The sequence below is a fragment of the Thalassophryne amazonica genome, chromosome 20 (assembly GCF_902500255.1).
Source record: "Thalassophryne amazonica chromosome 20, fThaAma1.1, whole genome shotgun sequence".
In the NCBI taxonomy this organism is placed as follows: domain Eukaryota; kingdom Metazoa; phylum Chordata; class Actinopteri; order Batrachoidiformes; family Batrachoididae; genus Thalassophryne; species Thalassophryne amazonica.
This window is the reverse complement of record NC_047122.1, coordinates 29,091,836-29,112,982: the sequence shown is the minus strand read 5'-3', so window position 1 is coordinate 29,112,982 and position 21,147 is coordinate 29,091,836. Positions and strand designations below refer to the sequence as shown.

General features: G+C 40.3%; 1 protein-coding gene across 2 annotated transcripts in view; it reads right to left on the bottom strand.

Moving 5' to 3' along the window:
* The window catches only part of myo1g (myosin IG), a 126,053-nt gene that overhangs the window by 102,753 nt on the left and 2,153 nt on the right, over nt 1–21,147 (bottom strand). For both annotated transcript variants that reach the window (XR_004558047.1, XM_034160512.1), the window contains exons 2-12: nt 15,026–15,234; nt 13,531–13,624; nt 11,527–11,692; nt 9,748–9,801; nt 9,213–9,308; nt 8,850–8,966; nt 7,571–7,777; nt 7,208–7,353; nt 6,612–6,726; nt 2,057–2,227; nt 1,385–1,455 (exon numbers count right to left, since the gene is read on the bottom strand). Coding sequence is in view for 1 of the 2 variants with exons in the window: in XM_034160512.1 (XP_034016403.1) it covers nt 1,385–1,455; nt 2,057–2,227; nt 6,612–6,726; nt 7,208–7,353; nt 7,571–7,777; nt 8,850–8,966; nt 9,213–9,308; nt 9,748–9,801; nt 11,527–11,692; nt 13,531–13,624; nt 15,026–15,234 (1,446 nt within the window). In the remaining variant the exon portion in view is untranslated. The remainder of the gene's footprint in view (nt 1–1,384; nt 1,456–2,056; nt 2,228–6,611; nt 6,727–7,207; nt 7,354–7,570; nt 7,778–8,849; nt 8,967–9,212; nt 9,309–9,747; nt 9,802–11,526; nt 11,693–13,530; nt 13,625–15,025; nt 15,235–21,147) is intronic.

Below are 21,147 nucleotides of genomic sequence, written 5' to 3'. Positions count from 1 at the left end.
TGCAGAGTAAGAAAATGAGCTGCAGTTAAGATGCCCCCTGATGGTTTTTAATGCTACAAGAAAACTTGTTTTACTAATCACCATGGATCTAAATAAAGGGGCAGAGAAAAAAATACTACTACTGGAAAAAATACTAATTTGAAAAATAGATGGAGGTGGGACGTTGAAATCCAAAATAAAATTCATAAATGTAGATTAGTTCTGTCTAAGGGGAGGAGTCACAAGATATGATAAAACTTTTCTCAAACAGAGCACGATGTGGCACTTTGGCTGTTAGTGGAGGGCTGCACACTCATGAATGTCCAGAAAACTTTGAGAACCAAATCTGCCTTTGACTTTTTAATTTTTTTTATATTAATTACCGTGTTGTCCCATTTACAATTTTTTTTTCTTGGAAATGAAAAATGGGTTCATCGTATATCCAGGATTTAGACTCTTACATGTTTTATACATCTGCAATACTCGGTGGCCCCAATTATGTAAAGGAATGTGCTTGTCATGACTGAAGTGACCTACTCCATTAGCTTATAGTACTGCATGAGAGAGGCATAGTGATCATCTTGAAAAGTGAACACCCCAAAAGTCGGGCAAGTGAACCAGAAGTTACGGAGGAATTATGAAGTTCTTGGTGACAAATGCAGCAAAATCATAAAACAATGCTCAAGCAGCCAAGAAATACAGCATTACCACACAGTGTTATAAGAAGGCAAGCCCAAAAACATCATCTTTAAAATGCTGACTCTCAAAACTAAAGGTTGAGATTTTTCTGTGGTCATAAAGGCCACAGAAAATCATGTGTCAATCATTGGTTGGAAACAATTAATGAGGTGCTGCCCATAAAATATGCTTTTATTGGCATTATTTTTTAACATAAAAGTGTTTTCTTTATTTACAAAAAGAAAATTTGGTTTTCAGAAAGCCTTTTTCCAAAAACATCTTGAAAAATGTGGTGGGAGATCGTCTTATAATCAGGGCCGTCCCTTACCAAAAAATAGTACTGATGAGTATATAAAAAGTAAACTGGAAGTATACTTGAAACATACTTGTATGTACTACTTTTTGGTAAGGGGTATTATATTCGGAATACAGACTAATATACATTCTACATTGTAATGAAAATGTACACATTACTAAATACTGGCAGAGTAATTACAAGTTCTTTCAGGGCATTAGAGATGATCCAAACAAATAATTGAGGAATTCATATTTTTCTTTGACTAAAGCTGTCATGCTGAGCATAAACCCAAAGTCTTGAACTGACTGCTGCTAATAGGATTAATAAAGCTTATGCTTTTAAACTCTTCACAACATTCTCTCACATCTTCAGTGAGACATCAGCTCAGGCTGCAGCAGATATGACGACAGACGTGTGCAAGAAACTCACGTGACGTCTCCAGCATAGTGGCGGATACGGAAGTGTTTCTGAAAGTCCATGCTTTTGTCTGTGGGGCTGAGCTGCAGATGACAAGGTGACACGGTGACATGGTGAGTGCACAAACAACACGTGGAAAATCAGCTTTTATGCACATCATATTATGAGCAGGGACTGATGGCCCACATATCACCTTAAAAAATGAGAAACTCTGATCTCTACTGGCCATTACAGGGTCATACAGTGTCGTTGTCATCTTATGTTGTACTAAAATTGATTTCTCCTTTAAAGATATTCCAAAAATCAGATATAAGTCGTACCAATATAAGGAAGAGACACTTAATCCAGGGCTGTAGCTAGGATCTGAAAGGGTGGGGGCGCAGACAGCCCCCAGAAAATTTGGGGATTTTGATGTCCAGGGATGCATTATGGAGGGTTTTTGGCTGACAAATTTACTCCTGTAATTATTTGATCTTTAAAAATCAGTTTTTATTCTTTATTTTTCATCCATGTGAACTACATGGTTATTATCTACTGTTACTTGTATTTTACCTTGTATGTATAACTAAAAGCGCAATATAAATAAATGTTATTATTATTATTATTATTATTATTATTAATATTATTTTGAGGGCAAAAAAAAAACAGTCACATGGGGAGAAAAGGTGACCACGGTGCTCTCACCTTGCGGGAGGTGTAGTGGGGGTGCTGGGCCAGTTTGGTGTCCATGCTGTCCAGGCAGACCGTGTCTGTGACTTTACCAACAGACAGGCAAGCTTCGTCCAAAACAGAGATGATGCCTTTATGAGGCTGCTCCACGAGGTCCACGATGATCTGATTGTTGAAGTAGTCGATCTGCACACAAACAGGAAAAGGGAGTGAAAAACACATTAAGTTTTCACTTGTGTTTCTACATGTGTGGCCTAAGAATGCATGCCCAAATGGTTAATCGTTCATTTTTACATTTTTACATTGAGAAAAAGAAATGCCCACATGGCATTTTCTCATTGATCAAATCTAGTTTCAGTGCTGTTAGTGCTCCAAATATGTTCCAGCGGTTAAGTGCACTTGTTTCTAGTGCAGAAGGTTCCTGGTTCAACCCTCACTCCTGCTCATTCTCGATGTAATGTGGAGTTGCACCAAGAAGGACATCCGGTGTTAAACTTGTACCAAATCAACAACAACAACAACATGCAGATCCACCTCAGATCTGCTGTGACCCCGAAACAAAGGAACAGCCGAAGGGGCTTAGTTTTTTCCCAAATTCAAAATAAAATCCCTCGTTTTCTAGGACATTATCCGTCTGCTCACCAAATTTCACCAACATCCTCTCGACTTTTTTTAGTTAAATGTTGCTGTGTGCTCATTACTTTTCTGAGTTATCCAGCTAACAGGCAGACAAACACCGGTGAAAACATGGCCTCCTTGGTGGAGGGAGTCATGTGACGCAAAAGGGCACTCAGTAAATGCAGGCCTACACCTAGATTACTAGTCCACTCTTCCACGATGTGTTTCTAGCCCTATCTAGAAAATGATTGATGATTCCATTAAGAAAATGGAAAAAAAATCCCAGGCTCTGCTTCTTGACCTGTTTCCAGTACAAAATATAATCCTATGCTGCATCCCTAAACCAAGTCTGACTAAAATTTGACTGGTAGTTTTTGTGTAATCCAGCTAAGAGGTGCAGAGCATAGAGCTCAGTGTGATAAGGAGCTGGGCTTCCAATATGTACACCTTATACAGTATGTACATCTGGGTTTGATGTACAAACGAGTTTGATTCCCACTCAGGCTCAAGGATTATGGGATATCTCAATAGGGCAAATCCATTAAAAGTGCTGAATCCACGTAACAAACAGAATTTTCAATTTTCAAATTGCCTTTTTTTAACAAATGAAGAAAAAAATGACATATTTACAAATGAAGATTTATTTGTAAAACCCACCACACGTTTCAGTAAGTTGTGTGTGTTATACCGACCATCCAACCATTCATGTCTATCAGGAAACTAATTTACCCATAATGCATTGTGGCATGTGTGTCTAAACGCTAAAACCTTCAAAATTAGTGTGTTACTTTAAAACTAAAACATATAGCTGATATTTTCACTTTCCAAAGCGACAGAAGTCACGTTAATTTAAGTAACTTGTCCGGAATTAGTTTGTTTAAAATTTTAACCATAAGTCAAAGCTGTCTGCCTGTGCATGACTTGGCGAGTATCTATGGTGTGAAGAGAAATTGTTTTTATTCTCCCTCTCCACCTCCCCCTCTGGTCACTGGGTCTCTTTTGCTGAGAGAAGGCCTATCTGACACACAAGTGCTGGCTTGTTGTTGTGTCAGTAGCTGCTAGTGTACTGAAGTCAATACTAAAAGTTATTGGTTTAGCTTTTATCTGTAACATCCGCTAAATTTTTTTAGGGGTTTATCGGTTTAGCTTTATAAAAGATACCTTTTCACTTAGTGGATTAACTGTTATTGAAGCTAACTTTTCGGTTAGCTGTGCCCATCACTGCTACTGACTGGCAAACAGTAACACAGCAGTATGACAGAGATGTGTGGTGAGGAAGGGGAATCCTACAGATGCCAGTGGACACATAACCTGACATTGGCGCACTGGATTTTCCCCACATTAAGTAGTTTAAGTCTTGGGTCAGGTGTGCAGCTGTAGTAGTTGAGGTTAGAGTTGGATGCTACAGAATAGCGTATGATGATGAACATGTTGTTTCAACTATATCCAGCTGTTTAGGATTCTAAAACATTTTTGGTAAAGCTGCTACTAAAATTTGCCTTAATCAACAAAAACAAAAAATAGATAGATAGATAGATAGATAGATAGATAGATAGATAGATAGATAGATAGATAGATAGATAGATAGATAGATAGATAGATAGATAGATAGATAGATAGATAGATAGATAGATAGATAGATAGATAGATAGATAGATACTTTATTATTACAGACTCAAGGTCCAGATAAAAGAAACAAAACACCATAAATACAACAACAACGAAAAATATAAAAATAAATAAATAAATAAAATAGGTACATTAAACACCCATGAATAAAAGACACTTATACCAGTGTTTCCAAATCTGTGACGTATACCATGTGGCACTGTAAGAAATGTTAATCAGTTTAAGAACAATCTTATTATCACAATTATTAAAACGAAAGATGAACCTAAACATCATCGTTCTTAAGTTGGCTTGAAGAGTGTTCACACGTGCCGTCACAAACATTTCCGTGGCACTGGCCCATCGAGGCCTTTTTGGTAAAATTCGCAGTCATTATAAGCCACTTGTAGTCTCCGAAGGCTCGCTTTCTTATAGTTTATCCACAAATGTGCAGTATACAAAGGTGTACAAAATGCTTTAAACAAAGCCAGCTTCACTTCGTCGGAACAGTAGCCAAATTTTCGAACTAATGTGTTTGCTCTGACATACAGCGTACGACACTGACGAAAAATATCCTCATCATCACTCAGCGTATCAGTGATCACATGACCAAGATATCTCACCTGATTACATACATTCAGTACATGACCTGCCAGAGTAAAATCAGGGAAAACCAAATGCTTGTCATCATTTGTTCTAGAAATCATGATCATACTTTTCATATCATTATATTTTACGTCATGTTTTTCTCCATACATGGCACGCACATTCAACAATTGCTGTAGCCCAGCAGAACTGGGACTAAAAAAAACACAGTCATCAGCATACATCAAATGGTTCACCACTGTATCCCCAACCACACAACCAGTTCTACACCCATTCAGCTGTTCAGAGAAACCATTCATATAAAAATTAAATAAAATTGGAGACAAAATGCTTCCTTGTCTGACTCCATTGCTGACCTGAAAAGGGGAGGATATACAATTACCCCATTTCACCTGCATTTTTTGATGTGCATACCAATACATTAGTAGCCTCACTATGGATTTGGGAACGCCAGCATCACTCAATTTTCGAAATAGTTTTCCATGGTTCACACGATCAAATGCCTTAGAAGCATCCATGGTTTTTGTTACCACTTTAATATTCCTCGCTGATCCCGTGCCCACAATGGTTTTTACAGCTTTCTTCTGCCTCGATGTTAATTTACCGTGGCGTAATCCTTGCTTCGGATCAGCAGGCAGCTCAGTGCGCTTCTGTTGGCCTCTCTTCACTACCAGGCTCCATTTCGGAGAATCCAGTAAAGGCGTTGATAATCCAGACGTGGTTGCAAATTCACCCCTCTAAATGGTTTGAGGCGGCGGTTCCTGTGATGGCGTTCCTGGTGTTCACCTCCTGGTGCCCCCGTCCCCCCTGCCAGCACGCCAACCGCTGCGCCGTTCCATACCGTGCCACTAGCACCTTCCACATCCAAACGCCCGTCTGATGCAACGTAGTCAGCGTGCTTCTCCAAGGCACCAAGTCGACGGCTCACCTCATCCATGACAGCGCGCAGATCTTCGCTGGCGTTGGCCTGCAGGTGCAGCGCATGTTTCATGGCAGAAACCTCAGAGTGCAGCTGCTCCACTTTCCGGAGTAGGCCGCATACATCCATAGATGTAAATGTCACCGGTGGCAATTCATCCAAATGGTGGGAGACAAATCTGGGAACTTTGTCCCCACACTCATTCAGCACTTTGAGGCAGCTCTTTATGTTATTAATATCTTTCTGAGCACCTTTATGCGTGATGTTCCGCTGCGTAGTAGGGCAGAGTTCAGAGTTTTCCTTGAAGATTCAATCCACTCTGAGTCAAAACAATTGACAGCAAGCAGGACAATCTCATCCTGGCTTAATGTTCTTATCTTCAATGCAAGAAAATGTAAAAGCTCATCTTCAACAATAATTTTACCATCAACAGTCTGGTACACCTCAGGTTTTAGTCGAACTCAAGCACGCGCTGAGGAGCTTGAGTCATTCAGCAAACGTTTATTTTATCAGGACTTTCAAGGTCAACCTCCATTGTTGGAAACAGGTTAATATAATAAAGCCACATAATTTCTACTCACTTTTGAATGAAAACTGAAAATGCAGAATCGTCTCATATGAACAGGCTGGATGTGCATATGCATGTGTGAGTGAGCAACAACAGGGAACCAAACTCTGCATGTTGCATCTTCTTCTACATGCATGTGTGTGTGTGTGTGTGTGTGTGTGTGTGTGTGTGTGTGTGTGTGTGTGTGTGTGTGTGTGTGTGTGTGTGTGTGTGTGTGTGTGTGTGTGTGTGTGTGTGTGTGTGTGTCTCACATGCTGCCAGGTGATGCCCTCTCTCTGGTATTCCCCTTGTTCCTGTTGGAGGATCAGCTCAATGAAGAGCTGCTGAAGTTTCTCGTTGCAGTAGTTGATGCAGAACTGCTCAAAACTGGTCAGAAGAAGAGGAAAAATCACTACTTATGCAGCATCTAAAGAAAAAGTCAAAGTCAAGTGCAGATGCACTACTCATTTCAAAAGACAGTGCATAAGTATATCTCTTCTGGGCTACTGTAGCAACATGGCAACCTCTATGAGGGAGCCCACTCTCATGTAGATATGAAAGGCTCATTCTAAGTTTATGAAGACACACAGATTTGTTTTTGCACTAACGATCAGATGGGTATGACTGCTTTAAAGTGGTCTCCCTGGAGCTTTACAAGTAGTTGGATCATTATGTTTTGACTGAATGAGGTGGACTTCCTGTGTGCCAACATACAGTCACCAATTAATATATACACTGTCCAATGATATCCGACTTTCTAAATGACAAAGAATCTTAAATCATCATCAACATGATAGTCATCGGTGAATAACTTCTTCCAATTTCTCCTCAAAGATTCAACAGAATTCCCGAAACATCAAACACCAACCTGTTATTGTCAAAGATCTCAAAGCCGTAGATGTCCAGCACCCCGATGACCGTGTTTTTCCCATGAAGCAGCGGGTTGTAGTCTTTAACTTCAATGACATCGTTGATGCGGTTTACAATCCAACAGAAAAGTCTCTCGTAAAGCGCCTGCAGTGATTAAATAAGACGGTGTGTGTCCACCAGAGCCAGAAGATAAAGTAAAAGATGTGCAAACCAGAAACACGGAAAGGAAGTCAACCTTGGGAAACCGTGAAATGATCAATCTCTATAAATTGTGAATCTGATCATATGATTTGTCAAAGTAAATTTCTCTGTATATTTTGGAAAAAACTTTTTTTTTTTAATAATAATAAAACATACACACCTTGGCGAAAGCATCCCGTCCAAAAGAGGCATCCTGCTCCGTGTGTCCCTTTTCAATGACCTCTCTGCCCCCCGTGGCCACAGTGCGGTACAGTAGGGTCTTGACAATGCTGTCGGAGTCTGTAGCCGTCAGCTCAGATATGTGGTTCACCGCCTCCAGACCCAGTATCTGCACGTTCTCACCATCACTCTCAAACCGAACGTTACCCTGAAGAAGGCAAATTACAGCTCAGCACCAGATCTCAATCAATCAACAATCAATCAACATTTATTTATAAAGCGCTTTACAGCACCAACTGATGTCCAAAGCACTTAACATTAAAAACACAAATTCACAAAAATAAAACACATATACAATAAAATTTAAAACAGCACGTAAAAACAGAACATGTCACCTCCCCACTAAGTGTTAAAAGCCAGTTTAAATAAATAAGTCTTTAACTTAGATTTAAAAAGTGCTAGGTCAGGAATAGTATGTAATTCAAGAGGAAGCTTGTTCCACAGTCTGGGGCCAGCTACCGCAAAAGCATGATCACCCCAGCGTTTGTATCTTGACCTCGGAACATCTAAGTAAAGCTGGCCAGACGCCCATAATGTCCTACTGTAAGTGCGCAAAGTTAAAATTTCAGACAAGTAGGGAGGTGCAAAGCCTAAAATAGCTTTAAAAACAAACACTAAAATCTTAAAATCAATTCTAAAATGAACTGGAAGCCAGTGGAGTGAGTACAGGACGGGCGTAATATGCTCCCGTCTAAACGTGTTTGTTAAAAGACGAGCAGCAGCATTCTGCACCAATTAGAGACGTGCAAGAGACAACTGATTAATGCCAGAATAAAGTGCAATACAATACAATAATCAAGTGTGGAGCTGATGAAAAAGCATGAATGGCCGTCTCAAGATCACATCTACTGAGGAAGTGCTTTACTTTAGCCAAAAGACGAAGCTGGAAAAACCTTGCTTTGATAACAGAATTTATCTGTTGATCGAACCTCAAACAGCTGTCAAATATCACTCCCAAATTCTTGACAGCTGGTTTTACATAATTAGCCAGGGCACCAAAATTTGGTGTTACCACATTTGGTATGCCAGAGCGCTCAAACACCATGATCTCACTTTTACCATCATTCAGGTAAAGGAAATTTTGGGACAGCCACAGTCTCATCAGCAACAGAGTCTACATTCAAATCTAAAATTCATACTGAATGATAAAAATTAAACAAATGGTTTCATGTTACTTTCATCCCAGGAAACACAGTACTCTAACATCCCCTATACTTTACCAGAAGCAGAATGGTGGCCAGAATGCGATAAACTGTGGCAATCTCCTCTTTTGAGAACCCAATTACTTCCAGTGCGGTCATCACGGCTTTGTGGTTGGAGCGGTCATTGTTGGATGTCTAAAAAAAGAAAGAAAATTCCTTGATGTCAGGGATCAATTTGATTCCATTTGTAAAAATGCTAACAGTTGCATGTACATCTAAATATATTTAAAGAAAATAACCACAAGCAGTTCTTCATATTTGTGAAATGCAGTCTGAACCTGCCTTGGTGTAAATTGTGTTATTTCATATTGTTAAGAATTAATTTATTTTGTTATGTCTTTTTAAAGGTTTCAACTAAATATGTAGAAGCAACAAACTCACCGCCGTGGCAGCTCCCTCTCTGGTGTACACATAAAAAGCAGGATCGCATTGCAGATGAAGTGACGTCAGTATTTCATTGGAGCCTCCACACATCAACTGTTAAACCCCCAACATATGCTAGTTACTACTTTCACAATACAGGAAAATGAACAAGGTCACAATCCCAACAAGAAAGGCATGGACTAAATTCTGAACTCACTCAATGTGAAGTGTGAAAGGCTACAACCCAATCTTCAAATAAATAATATTGCATTGCTTATAGATAGCTAGACACTGATGGTTGCTTTAATTAAGCACAGCACCTTCTCAGATTTCAGTATGCTGTGACTGTGGTCAGTAAGTTAATTATATTAAGCATATGTTTTGATGCAGCAGTGTCGCTATTCAGCACTTTTCTGTTAGAAACTATAACAGTATATCATCAACGTATGGCTTGATGCTGCTGTGTCGATACTCATAGTTTTTCTGTTAGAAAATATAACAGTGTATCATCGGCATATGCTTTGATGCAGCAGTGCAGAGATGCAGGATTTACCTGGTAGAAGGAATGGAAATTCCTTTCACCTTCCTGCTGGTGGACCACCCTGGACTTTAATGGTCAAAGAGATTAGAAACACACAAATCATTATCCAACATCAAACTTTCAATTACATCTGTTCTGACAAATTAACTACAAGAAGATATATAAAAAAGTAACTATTCTTGGAAATAATAGTGGCATGTTAAACACAATACAACTATACTGACAAGCAATTATAGCAACCATAGGGGAGTATATAAGTACAGGTATATCACAGTGTTTGGTAGCTGGACAGGTGTTTGACCATGCTGAGTCCTTTGCTGAAGAATGAAGGTTAGAGTCTTATGCTTCATGTCTTACAGTATGTTTTGTGAGATTTGGACACCACGGTGACAACAGTGTTTCTGGTACTAGTTGTCATTGGAGAATCTTTGTATACCACTGGAATGACTTTGAGTCTAACTAATGATTACTTATATGGAGATTCGGATTGCTGCATTTCTCGGGGCATGATCCAGCATGGATGCCTCAGTGTTGAGAACACCAGTGGCTGGACACAGCTAAAGTCCATTTTATCTTACTCCATAACTACAACTCCATAGCCAAGCAGAGCCCTCTGCATCATTGTGAACCCCCTCCAAGCCCCTCTGATAGCCTTTTGAGTACCTCCCAAAATTGTAACTACATGTCGAGACGTAGTGATTTGGTCTGCTAACTACATCATTTCTGGAATCTCACTTTTCTGGTTTCAAAATCAATGACATAAATGTTGCGCCCCCTACTGTTCTGGTAGTGAATTGCTTTGCGTCACCCACCAATCCCAATGGATAACTTGGAAAAATTCATGACTGCATCAAAGCGATTGCATGGCCGCAGAGCTATAGAGTAGTAGAAGCATAAAAAGGCCTTAAGGAGATACCAGTGTTTCACCTGGATGTGACATCTAAGTAGTTACTTTCAAGAGTTGGGGATGAACTGGTTGTCTGCTGAACTGGTTTTCATCCAGGACCCATGGTAGTTCCATAGTGTCATGGATCCTGCAATATGCAAAACCAACAAATGCTCCCAGACTTACCAGACTGTTATCACATTCAGCGTACTATAACTATTATATGGAGTTTAAAGTTTTGATAAAGTTACTTTAAAGGATTTGGGGTTTTTCTTGGGCAAATGTTGGGGTCAGCAGTTTTACGTCTGTAAAACGTGAGTACTAAAATGTATGCAGCTACAAGAAGTCAACTGAAGGTAAATAAATTCACACCATCAATCGATGTTTTTCTGGAGGGGCCGTTAAACTATTGCACCGTAGTTGAAAAATAAGCTCATTGATTTTTAAGGGACTGAAAGCAAATCCTGACATTTAGTATCAACCTGTGACAAGTCTGAAAATGTTTGTCTTTGATTTCAGTGGTTCTGCATTCAAAATAAAATCAAGCACAGTGGGCTCAGCCATAAAAAAAAAGACCATTTGAATACGGCAGCACAGCTGTGACAGAAAGAGGAAGGCGTAGAGATGAAGTGCGGTTATTTCTGCTCCATGAATATAAATCATGACACCATCATTCACGCCGGCTGTGAGTGCCAGACAGATTCTGAACAGAACAGATAAATACAGCAGCACCAAGTAGCCCCAGGTGAGCCATTCATTAACACGCTGCAGAAAGGCACTGCGTCACGGACACGTCTATTCACGGACGCCTCCTTCACTGTGATCAAACACCACTGGTGGAAGGGAAGGAAGTGATTTTTTAGGACTGTTCATTTGCCTCTATCATCTTGTCCACTTCTTCTCACCTTCTCCAGCAGGTAATTGTTGATGTGTCCGCCGGTGGGATCGCCGTTGAAGTTGAAGTTGATGTCCATGTACTTGCCAAAGCGGCTTGAGTTGTCATTGCGGTTTGTTTTGGCGTTTCCAAAGGCCTCTAGCACACAGTTGGACTTCAGCAGCATGTTCTTCACACTGATTTATGATGTCATAGCGAACACCGATGGAGACAGGGAAGAAACAGCCACCAATCAATCAATCAATCAATTTTATTTATATAGCGCCAAATCACAACAAACAGTTGCCCCAAGGCGCTTTATATTGTAAGGCAAGGCCATACAATAATTACGTAAAAACCCCAACGGTCAAAACGACCCCCTGTGAGCAAGCACTTGGCGACAGTGGGAAGGAAAAACTCCCTTTTAACAAGTAGAAACCTCCAGCAGAACCAGGCTCAGGGAGGGGCAATCTTCTGCTGGGACTGGTTGGGGCTGAGGGAGAGAACCAGGAAAAAGACATGCTGTGGAGGGGAGCAGAGATCAATCACTAATGATTAAATGCAGAGTGGTACATACAGAGCAAAAGGAGAAAGAAACACTCAGTGCATCATGGGAACCCCCCAGCAGTCTAAGTCTATAGCAGCATAACTAAGGGATGGTTCAGGGTCACCTGATCCAGCCCTAACTATAAGCTTTAGCAAAAAGGAAAGTTTTAAGCCTAATCTTAAAAGTAGAGAGGGTGTCTGTCTCCCTGATCTGAATTGGGAGCTGGTTCCACAGGAGAGGAGCCTGAAAGCTGAAGGCTCTGCCTCCCATTCTACTCTTACAAACCCTAGGAACTACAAGTAAGCCTGCAGTCTGAGAGCGAAGCGCTCTATTGGGGTGATATGGTACTATGAGGTCCCTAAGATAAGATGGGACCTGATTATTCAAAACCTTATAAGTAAGAAGAAGAATTTTAAATTATATTCTAGAATTAACAGGAAGCCAATGAAGAGAGGCCAATATGGGTGAGATATGCTCTCTCCTTCTAGTCCCCGTTAGTACTCTAGCTGCAGCATTTTGAATTAACTGAAGGCTTTTCAGGGAACTTTTAGGACAACCTGATAATAATGAATTACAATAGTCCAGCCTAGAGGAAATAAATGCATGAATTAGTTTTTCAGCATCACTCTGAGACAAGACCTTTCTGATTTTAGAGATATTGTGCAAATGCAAAAAAGCAGTCCTACATATTTGTTTAATATGCGCATTGAATGACATATCCTGATCAAAAATGACTCCAAGATTTCTCACAGTATTACTAGAGGTCAGGGTAATGCCATCCAGAGTAAGGATCTGGTTAGACACCATGTTTCTAAGATTTGTGGGGCCAAGTACAATAACTTCAGTTTTATCTGAGTTTAAAAGCAGGAAATTAGAGGTCATCCATGTCTTTATGTCTGTAAGACAATCCTGCAGTTTAGCTCATTGGTGTGTGTCCTCTGGCTTCATGGATAGATAAAGCTGGGTATCATCTGCGTAACAATGAAAATTTAAGCAATGCTGTCTGATAATACTGCCTAAGGGAAGCATGTATAAAGTGAATAAAATTGGTCCTAGCACAAAACCTTGTGGAACTCCATAATTAACCTTAGTCTGTGAAGAAGAGTCCCCATTTACATGAACAAATTGTAATCTATTAGATAAATATGATTCAAACCACCTCAGCGCAGTGCCTTTAATACCTATGGCATGCTCTAATCTCTGTAATAAAATTTTATGGTCAACAGTATCAAAAGCAGCACTGAGGTCTAACAGAACAAGCACAGAGATGAGTCCACTGTCTGAGGCCATAAGAAGATCATTTGTAACCTTCACTAATGCTGTTTCTGTACTATGATGAATTCTAAAACCTGACTGAAACTCTCAGGGAAATCCAAAGAAAGAACGTGAGATGAATCATGGCAACAACGACTGCGATTATTGATTTGTGTTTCATTTAAAATGGAGTGTGATTATTCATCGATAAAAATGACTACAATTTCTTCTCACCTCTCCACGTCTGCTCGCTGGCTGGGGTTTGTGATAGCTGCAATGTACTGCATTATGTATTTACTGGCTTCTGTTTTTCCTGCCCCACTTTCACCTGAAACACACATCAACATAGTGAACAATTCACAATTAAGAAGTTAAGAAAATACACTTTGCCACTGATCTTATTCTTTGATTTGTGCTTTATTTTGTGTATTTTCCATATAAGACTCACAAGACTGAATAGTTTGCACCATCTGTCATGCTTAGTTGTTACATTATGGGGTGCCATATTTCATATATCGTAGAGTCCAATGGATGTTGACCTTGTTTTATCTTTACTTTGGAGGCCAAGTATTCAACACAGTCAAAACTGAAAAACTGAAATTTGTAGTTTTTACCCCATAACTCCACAATGTTCACCCATAAAAAGCCCAAACTATACCTTTTTGGAATCTTTATGATAGACAAACAATATAGTACTTTTCAATATGATTGGAGCATTTTAAACCATTGATCCCTGGTTAATTCTTCATTGACCCCTACCTTGCTACAGCTACTGGGATGGCCATCATATATTTTTCAATAGGTGATCAAAATGCCAATTCAAATGTTATGCCATCCTGAGTGGTAGTGGCCCATCTATCTGGCCTACAGACTGTCACTCTCAGTTAGTCTGTTGGGCTTGCAGAATTACTCCAGAAGGAACCTTGGTGAGAAGGATTATCTCTTGATTCAAATATTGCAAAGCCCTTCTTGTGGGACTCCCTTTATGTGCAGTGAAATCCTTACAGATGGTTGAGAATGTGGCATTGTGTTTGGTATTTAATCAACCCAAAAGGAGATGTTACCCCAGTACCCACTGACCACCACTGACTACCGATACCAACCTGAATCAAATCAAGTGACTACTGGGCCCTCACCCAGCTACTTGAGCTCAGTCATACAGGATCATACTTCATCTTGGCCACTGCAGGACATTCATCACAGGAATGTTGTCCGGTATTACCATATCTACACTCCAGGTAATCGCAGCCCAGACTATGCTCAATCCCAACTCCACAATGGTGGAATAACCTACCAGTTGCTATCAAAGTGGGGCGTCTTTCTATCTTCAAGAACCTCTTGAAGACCCAACATTTCCAGGAACACTTCCTCTTCTAAACATCCAGCATCCACCTACTTGTACTGAAGAAAAACTCCTCTGCCAGATCTGTATTTACCATCTGTCCATCCATTAAGCCAGTGGTTCCCCAATCTGGCGGGTGGAGGAGGGGCAGTCTTTCTTATGAACAAGTAGGCAGGTATCCAAAAAAAAGGTTGGGAATCTCTGACATAATGGATAGACAGGTGGTGAATCTATGCAAGCCCTTAATAGCTGAATGGGGATGTGTCCCCAATTTGAGATGAGTTAGTGCATTTTAAAAGCAATGATAAAGGAACACTATGTGGATTTGTTCAAACTGCATGAAGCCCATGAAAATCTGGAATTGACTGTAACGTGAAAGAGATGTACCTGATATCACAATGCAGGTGTCTTTGGCCCTTCTCTTCATGGCCTTATAGGCAGCATCAGACACTGCGTACAGGTGAGGAGGGTTTTCATAAAGCTCCCGACCACGGTAGGCTTCAATGGTATCTTTACTGTAAATGTCCATCTCTCTATACGGGTTGACGGAGACAACCACTTCTCCAATGTAGGTGTAGATTCTGCCCTTCTCAAACCTGTTCAGACAAAATTCAATAACACACACTGAAGACTCACAAACACTGTCATTCACCATGAAATCACACATTCCACAGAATACTAGTGTTGTGTGCAAATTAGACCTATATGTAGGATAGAAGAAGCAAGTCCTATTGGGCTTGAGGTCCATTGGTGCTCATGCTTATCTCTGAATGCCATAACATGAAGTGGAGACTCCCCTTGGATAGGATCCCAGTCCATCAAAGATGACTTCCTCAGCCAAGGCCAGTACCCGTAGCATGATCAGGAATTGTACCCAGGTTTTGACAGTCCAGTTCCTACCTAGCTGCAGTGCTAGCCTATATGTTGTGTAATGCACATTAAATTTACTCTTTAAGGGCTCCCTGAGCAGTTGGCTTTATCTTATGACATTAGCACGTAATGGCATCACTTAAGAGAAAAATCATGTACACTTTTCTCAATCATTTGCCATTTATTATTTTTACAGCAGATCCTGTACTAAGGACCTCCTGTTTGAGAGACAGGCACAAAATTAAGCATGACCTGAAGCCTTACACGTGCCTTCACTTAAAAGTTGAAACATTACACCTTTTTGCCATATGTGGCAGGAAATGACACATGTATATACTGAAAGCAGGAAGTGAAACCTGTGGTTCAAAGGGCGTCACAACCTTGTGTAACCTCCTGTGGGTTTGCTGCACAGGGAGGGGCAGAGCTAGTGTGAGCCGATCAAATAATGGTTATTTAACTAATTCAAATTCAAGAAGTTATGCTCTCAAATGTTTGTTTCCTGCATGACTTGACAGATGAGCCGTGTGGGAACGTGTGACGTGAGCAACAGTCCGTGCATCCCAACTATCGCATGTCTCAGTACACACAAGCTTCATAACAGGATAGAAACTATGAACCCAAACCCTGAAATATTACAGTTCTCCTGATTATCTCAAAAGCTTGCTAAGAAATCTTGAGAAATTCCATGAATTTACGAAAGGAAATCTGTAGCTGTCAATGGAGGCACACTAGTACCTTTCCAATATGGCTGCTCAACTGGAATATCTAAGGAATACCAATACAACTTCACGTGTAGGTAGTTACATCTCCATGACAACTGATAGACTCGTGAGCTTCAGTCTGAGAAAACCTCTCAGTTTAAATAAATATTTAACATACAAAACATTTAAGCCAAGGCTTTTAACAACTTATAAGTAACATGTCAAGCAAGATAACTGATACCTTTGTATGTAATCAAAAATTCCATTATTGTGAGAAGACAAGGCTGAACACAACAGACAAGCTAATAAATGGATACAAACAATGTGACAGTTCATTCTCAGACCACTAGGAGTCTGTCAGCAATTACAGGGCCATTCTCAAATCCCCATTTCTCTAATCAAGGAGGTACGGTGCACCCGGAAAGTATTCACGTCTCTTTACTTTTCCCACATTTTGTTATGTTACATTCTTATTCTAAAATGGATGAAATTCCTCAAAATTCTACACGCAATACCCCATAATGACAATGCAAAAAAAAATATAGATTTTTGCAAATTTATTAAAAAATAAAACAAAGAAATCACATGTACATAAGTATTCACAGCCTTTGTCTTGAGGCTCAAACTGAGCTGAGGTGCATCCTGTTTCCACTGATCATCCTTGAGATGTTTCTACATCTTAGTTGGAATCCACCTGGGCTAAATTCAATTGATTAGGCATGATTTGTAAAGTCACACACCTGTCTACATATAATGTCCCAGAATTGACAGTACATGTCAGAGCACAAACCAAGCATGAAGTCAAAGGAATTGTCTGTAGACCTCTGAGACAGGATTGTCTCAAGGCACAAATCTGTGGAAGGGTACAGAAACATTTCTGCTGCTTTGAAGTTCCAAATGAGCAGAGTGGCCTCCATCATCTGTAAATAGAAGTTCAGATGCATCAGGACTAGAAGGTCCTTAGTGTGGGAGGTGACCAAGAACTCGATGGTCACTCTGTCAGAGCTCCAACATTCGTCTGTGGAGAGAGGAGAAATTTCCAGAAGGACAACCATCTCTGCAGCAATCCACCAATCAGGCCTGTAAGGTAGAATGGCCAGACAGAAGCCATTCATAAGTAAAAGGCACGTGGCAAACCACCTGGAGTTTGCCAAATGTCACCTAAAGGACTCTGAGACCATGAGAAACAAAATTCTCTGGTCTGATGAGACAAAGATTGAACTCTTTGGTGTGAATGCCAGGTGTCATGTTTGGAGGAAACCAGGCACCATCCCTACAGTGAAGCATGGTGGTGGCAGCATCATGCTGTGGAGATGTTTTTCAGTGGTAGGAACTGGGAGACTAGTCAGGATTGAGGGAAAGATGAATGCAGAAATGTACAGAGACATCCTGGATGAAAACCTGCTACAGAGCGCTCTTGACCTCAGACTGGGGCAGCAGTTCATCTTTAAGCAAGACAATGACCCCAAGCCAGTGGTGTCCAAAGTATTCCAGAAAGGGCCAAGAGGGTGCAGGTTTTCTTTGCAGCCACTGACTCCAGCAGGTGATGTCACTGATGAACTCATCCCATCTGCTCAAAGTGATGTTAATCAGTGAAATCACCTGCTGGAGTCAGTGGCTGCAAAGAAAATCTGCACCCTCTTGGCCCTTTCTGGAATACTTTGGACAGCACTGCCCTAAGCACACAGCCAAGATATCAAAGGAGTGGCTGAGGGCAACTCTGTGACGGTCCCTGAGTGGCCCAGCCAGAGTCCAGACCTGAATCTGATTGAACATCTCTGGAGAGATTTGGAAATGGCTGTGCACCAACGCTCCCCTTCCAGCTTGATGGAGCTTGAGTTGTGCTGCAAAGAGAAATGGGCAAATTGCCCAAAAATACGTGCGCCAAGCTTGTGGCATCATATTCAAGAAGACTTGAGGCTGAAATTGTCCACAAAGGTGCATCAACAAAAGTATTGAGCAAAGGGTGTGAATAATTATGTATATGTGATTTCTTTCTTCTTCTTTTTTTCTTTTTTTTACTTTTAATTAATTTGCAGAAATTAAAAAATGTTTTTTCATGTTGTCCTTATGGGATGTTGTGTGTAGAATTTTGAGGAGAAAAATGAATTTACTCCATTTTGGAATAAGGTTGTAACATAACAAAATGTGGAAAAAGTGAATCAGTGTGAATACTTTACGGCTACACTGTAGACAATGACAAACTTACTATTAGAACTTCTACAGCACACATAAATCCAAGCAAGGTAGTATGTTCAGGTCAATTCACACAAACGAGGTAGCTATGTGAAGCTTAGAACTTCCTGGTAAGGGTTAACTGCATGCATTACACAACTTGCCACAACACCAGAGTAACAGAAAGATCTGTAACAGTGGGTCATTCTGGGTTGTTTGCACTGTTGGTGACTCGTGCATGTTGTTTGTAATTGAGTAAAGCATGAACAATGACGAAAGCTCCTATGACTGTTACAGAATTCTAATAGTTTATGTGAGTCAAGCAAATCTAACAAGTCAGGAATAATTATGTTGCCTCTCCATAATCAGCTATTTTGTGATCAAGTTTTGAAGCAACTTGGACGGGTTCATTTGAGCATAGCAGACACTTTAGTGTTGGTAACATGTGAAAACATGATCCAGCAGTAGAAGCATCACTGTGAGCGTTATTACTGTGAGCTCAAGCAACATGGCGTGAATCCAACTTACCCATCAGGTATTTACATTTCATCACATGACTGATAAGCATGAAGCTTTTTTCCTTTTTAATGTTGATCAAAACAAAAAATGTCAAACCAGTTCCACTGCTCAAATATGAGGATTTTCTTTCTTTTTTTTAAAGAGTGTCAAAGCCAAACCCCTCCAACACAGAAGTAAGAAATCTTGCAGTTCCTTGGCTGGCCTCTTGAGGCTGGCCCCAAAAGCAAGTCAATCTCCACAGATGCCCACATTAAAATGTCCATCTTGAGAGCAAAAATAAACATATTTATAGCCTGGTACAAAAATGCTTTTTGTCTCAAGAAGCACTTTCCCCGCTCATGACAACTGTAAGGGGGTGAAATTATCTATATTATAATGGCCAAGAGGCCTCTGTGTGTGTGTGTGTGTGTGTGTGTGTGTGTGTGTGTGTGTGTGTGTGTGTGTGTGTGTGTGTGTGTGTGTGTGTGTGTGTGTGTGTGTGTGTGTGTGTGTGTGTGTGTGTGTGCGTGTGTATGGTGTCGATTACAGAGAAACTGGGGAGAGCTGACATTTGCCATTTGGTATGCTTATGTATTATGGGTCAAGGATGAATGCGACAAAAAAGTAATGTTGATATGACTAATATTTTCAGAGCAATTAGGGATATTAACTAACAACAGTGAACAATGGCCATTATGCTGCAATGCACCATGGGAGTTCAGGGTTTTGGAGTTTAAAATATTGTTATTGTAGTTGATGTTTGCTTAACAGTGTTATTAGTGTTATTGATTTATTGTGTTTTGTAGTTCACTTGGTGTAGTCAGGTTAGTTAAGTGTCATGTTGCCGTTACCATGAGTGAGAAGTGTAGTGCATTTGATGTCTTCTGCCACTGTCTCTGTGGATGTGTAAAAATAACAACCACCTGCTTGGGGCAGAATGCAGAAAAGACAAAAAGCTCTGGCTTGATTTTCATTCTTCCGCAGAACTCGCCACAATATGTTCAAAGTGAAGTGGCATCTGTGTACATGTATCCGTGCATGCGTGTGTATAGGTTCAATCACGGACATACTGGGGAGTGCTAACATTTGCCGTTTGGTATGCTTATGTATTTTCGGTCAAGGATGAATGCCACCCAAGCGGAACATTAATGGGACTCATATTTTTGGAGAAACTACGGATATTAGCTAACAACACTGAACAACGGACCTTGATAATTACATTCTGGACTCACATGCCATTCCAGCAGGGGGTAAATCATCTATATATTAAAAACAAAGTGGCATCTGTGTACATGTATGCGTGTGTGCATGATTTTATTTAGCAAGTTGTAAATGTAAATACATAGCATGATTGTAAATACATTTAAAAATACATAGATGACACAAGAAAGTGAAAACACTTACTTCCATTGTGGCCCTATTAGCAGTGGCTGCTAGCTACTGTGAACTCAACTGTGTTTTTCCTTTAAGTGTTTTGTTAAAAATATCTGCTATGATATACCTTGCTGTGTAATTATTCATACAAATGGTCCATCAAAGAAGTTGTGGTCAGGTAGTGCCATTGATTGAAATTTTAATATTTAATTTATACGTTAGCACCATTATCACCAGGTTACCACTACTTAGCAGGCAGCTTAGTGACATTAAGTCCACTGATAGTGCCATGATAACTAAGGTAATATGTTGGTCATTCGTTGGTTGTATGTCAAAATATGAATCAAACACCAGAACCAAAGTTAGCCTCTCTTAGCTTGTTTCGTATGTTAGCTTATGAAAAGCCACTTCAAACAGAACTTTGACCTTGAAAATTTTTTCCAAGGTAAAAATTTGTGGAATTGGAAACTCGTGTTGGCGGAGGTTTGCACTCTACGATGGTGGTGCTCTAGTTATGTTTTGTAAATATTTGCAAGTCTTGTTAACCGTGATTTCTCGTAAGCATTTTGCAGAGTATATAGTGAAGTGAGGTCTGGTGCTGCATCCAACACACTATGGAACCGTCTCAGGTCCTGATGGCAACTACTCAGGCACTCGGTCCATTCCCGCTTCTCACAAGTTATCATCTGCTGCTGCTATGTGAAAAATTGGCGTCTCTTTGATTTCCTCCAACTGTTGGGGTACTCAGCACTGAAACAACTTCATGCTGGATCATGCCCAGCAAAACTTAGTTTTTAACCTTTGACCTCAATGGCCTTGATCCCTATGAATGACTTTTGGAAAGTTTGATTTTACTTGGGCAATTCCACAACCCACCTTCAGGACATTGTA